The sequence below is a fragment of the Pygoscelis adeliae genome, unplaced genomic scaffold (assembly GCF_000699105.1).
Source record: "Pygoscelis adeliae isolate BGI_AS28 unplaced genomic scaffold, ASM69910v1 Scaffold628, whole genome shotgun sequence".
Lineage (NCBI taxonomy): Eukaryota > Metazoa > Chordata > Aves > Sphenisciformes > Spheniscidae > Pygoscelis > Pygoscelis adeliae.
This window is the reverse complement of record NW_008825408.1, coordinates 84,374-92,480: the sequence shown is the minus strand read 5'-3', so window position 1 is coordinate 92,480 and position 8,107 is coordinate 84,374. Positions and strand designations below refer to the sequence as shown.

Sequence of the window (8,107 nt, the reverse complement as noted above, 5' to 3'; positions counted from 1 at the left end):
CCCTTGCGGAGGGGTAGGGATGCTCCCTCCCTCCCCATCCTCCCTCCCTCCCTCTGTCTTGTTTCCACCAAGTCTGAGCTCCTTCCTCCCCATCCTGAATCTCACGGGAGTGCCAGAGCCACGTCCACGCTGGTCATCTTTCCTTTCAGGCACAATTTGCTCCTCTAGCATCTCTCTAACCATCTTCTCTCCAGGATTGCCACCTCTCCTATGGATGGTGCTGGAGGTGGTCTCCAGCCTCACGTGTCTGTGTCTCTCCTGACGGTGATATGCACGATCTGTCAGGCTGTGGAGAAACCCTTTTCTGGTGGCAGCATTGCTGCTGGTGCCACCGTCTTTCAGGGTTGTGATGGAAACTTTCTGCCTGCTGGCGCTTCTCAAGCTCTGCTCTTAGCCTGTGCCAGGGAGCTTCTGGATTTGCACTTCCACTGGTTAGATTTCTTTCCTTCTCTTTGGGTTCAGATAGGACCGATGGAGCTGCAACTTATCCTCCAGGCAGTCTGTTTCCAGTAGCTTCTGTTACCTTTTCTCTTGCCTTGTGCTCTGCTTGTACCGAGGATGCAATTTGCCCTCTTGTGATGACAGCCCCTCTCTTTCCTGGCTGCATGGTTCCTGCTTTACCCCCAGTGAGGCTGTGAAGGTCTCCTTAGCAGTTCCCAGGAGAGGGAGCAGGAGGGAGGAAGGCAGCAAAAGCCAGTTTGGGGTTGGTTTGGGTTTTTTTGCGGTCTAAATGGTGCCAGGACGCCTCTCGGCCCTGCCAATCCCCGGGCATGGTGCTGTGCCCCAGGCAGCGATGACCAGACCAAAGCTTCTCTTGTCCACCGGCCGTGTGTCCCCTTGACTGGCTGGCAGTGCCGCTCTGGGAAGCCGCATGGATCCCCACGGGATGAGTGTGGCTCCTCTGGGCACAGCTCTTGCTCTCTTCCTTGCACCAGCGCTGTGCTGCCAGACCCTTTCCAAGGGCTCTGTCGGTCCTGCCCTACGACAGATGGCCCCCGGGCTGGCAGAGCTGCCTCCGCACCCGTCCCGCTTCCTTTCTGGCCAGTACAGTACAGTTAAAACAGCAATAGATCCTTTTGCAGGCTGCAGCTTGGCACGTGGTACAGCTGCTGCAGCGCCCAGCCGGGGACCCTTCCTCACCCGCCATCCTGCTCTGTTGCCACCAGACTGAGACCACGGTCTGTTAATCCTGGGTCCCCTCTGGATGTGCTAATAGGAATGAAACCAGCAGGTAAGCCAAGTCCCTGACTGCCCCAGGCCTGGCTGTGTCATCCCGCATCAGGGTCTGGTGGCTCAGTGTCCCCAGGGAACTCAGTGTCTCTGCCCCAGTGCCTGGGAGACGCTCCCTCCCTGCAGGTCCTTTGGCACTGGGTATTTCATGGCTGTTGAAGCATAGTGCCCTTCGCCAGGCCTTGCCGGGCTGGAGGAAGAGAGGAAAGCTGTACTTGGCCATAGCTCTGGACCCAGATGTGGGAGACCCTGGCAAAAGCACAGGTCCCCTTCTGTCCTCTGAGCATCAAGGGGGCCTGGGAGCTTGGCAGGAGCAGGGCAGAGAGCAGGAGGAGCCCAACAGGCAAAGCCCTTTAAGTCCTGTCTTAGAGTCAGAGCACGAGCACAGGCTGAAACACTGGCAAAATCACCATCGCTTGGCCTTAGGAGGGGCCAAACTCTTGGCTTGGGCACTTGGAGCCCTACGTGCTCCATCCAGGGAGCACGAGCTACCTGTGCTGCTCAGCTGAGCTGGTGAGGACCTGGACCTTCCCCATCCAGGTGGCCAGAAGTATGGCTCTGAAGACGCCTGGCTCAAGGGGAGGAGAAGGGAGGAGGTGACCAGGTGCTGCCTCCCCGTCCCTGCTTAGCGTGCAGGAGTCCCTGGTCCCAGTGTTGCTCTCTGGCTCTCTAGGGGGGCGGTGGGCTCCTGCTGGGTGGTGTAAGAGGCTGAGCCCTGCTGCGAGCTGGCTGGTCTCTCAGTGGGGAGGAGCTACCCTGGGAGGCAGAGCTAAACACAGCCAAGAGAAACCCCAAAGGTGAGGGGAAGGGGGACAGGAACCTCCCTTGGCCACAGTGCCTTGCAGGAGGGTGAGGAACAGTGCTGTGCTCCAGCTGCTCCCCATCCCAGGCTGCCAGGCAAACCTCCAGGGGGATGTACAAGGAGGTCCCAAGGTGTACTTGGAGACACTTTTAGGGTGGGCTGGGGGATCCTGGCATTTCCCACCATGATGCTTCGGGAAACAGTATCTGGGCTGACAAAACATGGTGCAGCCCCTTGTGCTAGGCGTGTGCACTTCTGGCTGGTGCTGGCATCACCTGGTGACTGTCGCTGAGGTCTCGGCTGGGATGGATTTGTGGTGTCAGCATGTCAGCCTCTCCTGATGGCCCCATTGCCCCGAAATGGCAGCTGCCGCTGGGGAGCAAAGGGCTGTGACTGCAGAGGGACACTGGAAGGGGAGAGAAAGGATGCAGGTGAAACTGCGTATTTGTCCCAGCATGGACACGTGCAGGAAGGATGTGGCTTTCTCCTGCCGCACTGTGCTGACTCTTGCTGCCAGTTGCTGATTTTGCTTCCCAGCGGTTGACTGTGCCACGCAGTCACAGTACAAATCTCCCCGAGGGACAGAGGAGGGAAGCAGCAACCTTCCACGCTGGCAGAGCACCACGTGTTACCACCTCGGCGTCTGCCTACAGCTGTGGGCATTCACTTGCTTTTCTACCTGCCTTGGTGCAGGCCCCATGTGGGGTGCCAGGAGGAGCTGATCTTTACAAAGAGCTTTTGTTGAGGTTTTGGACCAGAGGTTTGTTACGCTATGGCGTTGATTTGCCCTGCTGCTAGGGAGCTGGTGTACTGTATCTCTGTTCTGGCTGGTCGCTGGCGGTGCTCTTCCCCAGCACTGCTGGCGGTGGCTTTTGGGCTGGCCAGCTCTCCGGGACTGGCCGTGACTGCCTGTTAATTGCAAATCTTATTGGAAATGTAATGAAAGAACAACCCGTTTCCTGGGGCAGGCGAGGTCAGGCGGCGAGCGCAGCGAGTGACCTGCCAAAGCTGACTTCCCACCTGCGAGATGACGGGATGCAGAACTTGCGGGACCAGGGTGCCAGAAAGGGTGTGTGCTTGGGTGGTCAGTGCTTCTGAGCATCCCTTCAGGGATTTTGTTCATCTGCCTGGCCCTGCTCTTTCCAGATTCAGAACAGTGCTCGGGGCGGGGTGCCCAGTGGGACAGATGGCAGCTTCCCTCTGGACAGCCGCTGCAGTGAGGCCCCCAGCCGAGGGCTGCATGGGGAGGGAGGCGAGGAGGCCATGGTTCCCAGGGATGGGCAGCATTTCCTCCTTCACTCGGGGGTTCCTGGGCCAGCAAAGCTTACGGGCTGCCCCTGCCACAGAGAGGTGAGGGTGGAGGTGCCCGAGGGCTCCTGCCCACTCTGAAGGTGTTGCAGCACAAGCTGCTGCCCAGGCTGACTCTCCTCCTTGCCCCCCTTCCAGGCATCAAAGCTGCGGTGCCAGTGGATTATGACCCCATGGGAGCTGTGTTGCATCTGCAAATCTCCGTCGTGCATCAAGGGCGAATCTGAGCAGGTGAGTGCTGTGCACATGAAAGGACTGCTGTCTTTGCGCTGGGGGAAGCTGGTGGGGGACCATCATGGCTCAGGGCTGTCAGGCTCCTGGCTTCTTCCCTGCCAGGCATCTCTTATTGGAAAGAAAACAATTGCGAGCTTTTCTCCTTGTCTGTAGGGCCAGAAAGTGTCCTGTGCCGTGGGTGAAAGGGGCAGGAGGTGGACATGAGACCAGCAGCTAGCTGGAGGCCCAGAGGTTGATGGTGATCTGCAGTGTCTTGGAAAGCAAGACATGAAACGGTCACCAGAAAGAAGCAGGGATCTGTTCATATGCACAGGTTTTCATATAGGAACACATGCAGAAAGGATGTAAAATACAAGCCAGGTATGAGAGTTAACAGCTTAGCTTAAAGTATTTGTGGTTTAAATGGAAATCAAGGTCACAGCACTGCCTGAGGTGGCTGAGACGTATGTCGCCTTTGGGGTTGAGAGGGGCTGAGCCTTGATGCTGCCTTCTCTGTCTGTGTGACCCCACAGGCGGGCAGTACCCTAACGCCCTTCTCCGGGAAAGCATCTGAATCACTCCAGCCCTGCATCTCCCCCTTTCCTTCCCCTCAGAGCCGCTGTGCAGACTGAAGAGCTGGAGAGGACGGTGCAGAGGTTCAGAGGCACACCGTGATGGTGGGAGCCATTCCACGGCAGCCACGCCGCTTCTGGGGGGTGCCTGGCTGGCAGGTGTCTTCAGCTAGTTGTGCCAACGGCCGCCCACTGCGGGACCCAGAAGTTAATCCGGAGGAAAGCGGTGTTCTGCTGCAGAGGGGTGAGTGTGGGGGACAGCCAGGACAGGCTGCAGTGTGGCGGGTTACACAGAGGGGTTGAGGTTGGCAGGAACCTCTGGAGGTTGTCTGGTCCAACCCCTCTGCTCAAGCAGGGCCACCTAGAGCCATTGCCCAGGACTGTGTCCGGGCAGCTTCTGAATATCTCCAAGGATGGAGACTCCACAACCTCTCTAGGCAACCTGTGCCAGTGCTTGGTCACCCTCACAGTAAAAAAAGTGTTTCCTGATGTTCAGAGGGAACCTCCTGTGTTCCAGTTTCTGCCCATTGCCTCCGGTCCTGTCACTGGGCACCACTGGAAAGAGCCTGGCTCCATCTTCTTTGCACCCTCCCTTCAGGTATTTATATACATTGATAAGATCCCTCTGAGCCTTCTCTTCTCCAGGCTTGAACAGTCCCAGCTCTCCCAGCCTTTCCTCATAGGAGAGATGCTCCAGTCCCTTTATTATCTTTGTGGCCCTTTGCTGCGTACTCTCAGGTGTGGCCTCACCAGTACTGAGCAGAGAGGAAGGATCACCTCCCTCAACCTGCTGGCAATACTGTGCCTAATGCAGCCCAGGATACTGCTGGCCGCCTTCGTGGCAAGGGCACATTGCTGGCTCACGTTCAGCTTGGGTGTCCACCGGGATCCCAGTGTCTTGTCTACAAAGCTGCTTTCCAGCTGGTCAGCCCCCAGCATGCGCTGGTGCATGGTTACGCCTTTCATCACTCCTTGTAAACAAAATCCCTGGGCTCAACCACCCTGGCCTGCCACTTTCCCATCCTCATCACGGCGGGGGTCAAAATACCACATGCAGCCTTGCTCTCCAGATAGCCTTGACCCACTTGGAGAACAGATTGCCCTGTTGCACGCCTGCCCCTAAGCCTTTGCTCCACAAGAACAGAGCTGTGGGGACAGGCAAAGGGCAGAGCTGCCAGGCACAGGCGGTTTGTAAGGCTCTGGAGCTCCTCAGCCTGCTGGTGACTTTTCCTGCATCTCAGCTCTTGGAGCCATTTCAGTATTTATCACGCCAGAAAAACTCATGGCCAGGATTTTCACAGCTCTGAAACTGGGCTGAAAATCAAAAGTGAGGCGCCGTGCAGCACGGAGGAGGTCAGGCCCTCAGGGCAGGCGGGGGGGGTGGTGGTGCAGGAGCCCACGGTGGGCTCTGCAGCCCCTGGTACCACCCAGCTGCTGATTGAGGTGGTGGAGGTCTCTGGTCCAAGCTGGCAGAGCTGGAACGTTAGGTCAGGTTTCCCCAGGCTACCCAGCCAGGGGAAATGTCCCTGCCTTGGGGCTGGCAGCATAGGGCACCAGCCCTGCCTCATTCAGCGCATGCGGCTGGGGCAGATCTTCTTGGCCAGCGCCGGGAGATCTTGTTGCTGTTGCCCAAAGGGGTGATTACAGGCCTGAGCCCCTGGGACTGGTCTGACCTGCCTGACTCCTGTGCTCCAGAACAGCGCAAGTACATCAAGTCCCTGGAAGAGGGCAGGCCCCCTTCTCCCCACTTGTCCAGACTTGTCCCCAGTAGCCTCCAGCCCAGCTGGAGACTCCTCTCCTTGCCCAGGCCAGGAAGAAAGTGCTGATCCTGCAGGTGGGTGACGCTGCAGGGTTCCCTGGAGAGCCACACCAGCCTGGTTCCTCTTCCCGTCCCCTGAGAGAGAGAGGTCCGCGTTGGGCTGCACGGGGAGCTGCCTGCGTCCCGGCAAGTCCCTCGCGGCCAAAAGCCCAGACGAGGATGGCGATCCCAGGCTGATCTCCGTCCTCCCGCTCTCTCTTTTCAGATGCTGCGCTGCAGTGCACCCCGTAGCGGAGGGCTCACCCGGACGTCCTGAGCAAGGCGGGGTCCAGCTCCCACCCCCTGCCCTCGCACCCTGACCTGTGGCACTTTACAGTCCCCCTCCTGCTGCTGCATGGGCTGTTCTGACTCCGGCTCCGCTCAGAGTCCGGGCAAGTAAGGCTCCATGCGGCACATCCACGCGGAGACGTCCCTGCCCCCGGAGCGCGGCACAGACCCCAGCCTGTCCCAGCCCAGTGGAGAGGCACCCTTGGAGCCTTCCTCGCAGCGCCCCCCCCGCCGTGGCATCCTCATGGGCTACAACGAGACAGAGATCAAGCGCCAGAAGGTTTACCAGGTCTCCATCTTCTCCCATCTCTCCAGCTCCTCTGAGAGCACGGAGCAGCGGGCAGGCAGCCGGCCGGCTGTCAAGAGGGGTTACCCCGAGCAGCGAACTCCGGAGGGGGGGCGAGATCCCAAACGAACTCACTGGGGTGGCGGGGGGGTGGACGGCAAGCGCGACGGGGGCCCTGGGCAGGCTACCCTGGACGATGACGATACCTTCGAGGACGGTCTGCTGGTGGAGGAGCTATCCCTGTGCGGCTCTGCCCAGCACTTCTCCCACAGCGGGCTGCGGGTGGTGGAGCACCGATGTGAGGGCAGCCCTAGCCACAGCCCCAAGGCCAGCAGAGAGGACAAGTCGCAGGATGTCTCCTCCACCTCCTGGACCCAGCACATTGCCTGCAGTACTTTGCACACGAGAGACGGTTGCCCTGTCTCATCAGGGGATCAGCCCACAGACTATGGGGATAATGGGGAACGGGCAAGTGGCCACAACTTACTTCACCTTGATTTGCACAATATTGCACAAACAGCCCAGCTGGACTCCGGTGGGAGGAGAGAGAAGCCAGGGAGCAACCCAGCTCACAGCAGCAGGGCTAGCGGAGAAGAGGAATGGCCAGTGGTGGCCAACGGGTGCAAGGAGCCCCCAGCTCCGCAGACAGCGCTCAGCCCTGAGCTCAGCAACCTGAGCGCCCGGCGGGAGCAGCCAGCTCGGCGGCAGCAGCTGCCCGGCCAAAAGAAAGCTGCTGCCCGCTGGTGAGGTTGTGGCCGACTCCTGCTCTGAGGACGAGAGCCTGTCCCCGCCGGCAAGGAAGAGGGTCCTACCATGCCATGCGGTGCCCACGGCCTGCCGCAGCACTGATGCCAAGGGGGCCCCATTCTGGAATCACCTGCTTCCCACAGCCAAGGTGAGCATTGCTCTCGGGGGGAGGCAGGGCATGGCCCGGGGACACCCAGAGATCAGGGCTGCCCTCGTGGGCAATGTGGTCCATTGTGGCACAGCACCCTGTCCTGTCCCAGTGCCACAGCACTGGTGTGAGCAGGACAGTGGCTGACAGCCAGCCCTGGGACACATGGTCTATAGGTGTCACCGACTCTTGACACCTCTTAGTCACTGGATCCTCCGCTTGCAACCAGCTCTTTAGCCTGGAAAGCCTTGTTCGGACAGGACATGATCTCCCTGTGACAGCAGGAGTTGGACATGTGGCGTGGGGCCACACTCAGTCTCTGACAACTTCATGTTAAGCCAGACCTACCAGATGTCCTCTTTTCAGGGCTTGGGAAGAGTGGCTGTCTTCTGCCTGCCTGATGGGGAGGAAGGCAGTGGGGTGGGATGGCTTGAGTCCCTGGCCGTGATATCCATCAGGGAAAGGGTTCGGTGGCAGGGAGTGGGCCTGGACATGCTCTGGCCAGGGAGTGGGAGCCCCAGTGCTGTGTGCAGAGATGCCACTGGCTTTTCTGCAATTCTGGGGTGCCCGTGGCATGTCCCCAGGGTGCCACAAACTCAGAAATGGGGCAGACTCTGGAGGTCTGCAACCACCCTGGCAGCTCAGGAGCTGCCTGCGATTCTTCCCTGCTTACCAGCCCCTCCTGGCCAGCTCCCTGCCTTCACCTGTCCTGCCC

The 8,107-nt window shown here is 59.5% G+C and overlaps 1 protein-coding gene across 1 annotated transcript in view; it reads left to right on the top strand.

Annotated features, from left to right (window-relative positions):
* Positions 1–1,014: 1,014 nt before the first annotated feature.
* The window catches only part of FAM214B (family with sequence similarity 214, member B), a 10,766-nt gene continuing 3,673 nt past the window's right edge, over positions 1,015–8,107 (top strand). The window contains 5 exon segments of the mRNA XM_009330417.1: positions 1,015–1,231; positions 3,479–3,571; positions 4,168–4,369; positions 6,150–7,195; positions 7,197–7,392. Coding sequence (XP_009328692.1) covers positions 6,330–7,195; positions 7,197–7,392 — 1,062 coding nt within the window. The 5' untranslated portion in view covers positions 1,015–1,231; positions 3,479–3,571; positions 4,168–4,369; positions 6,150–6,329.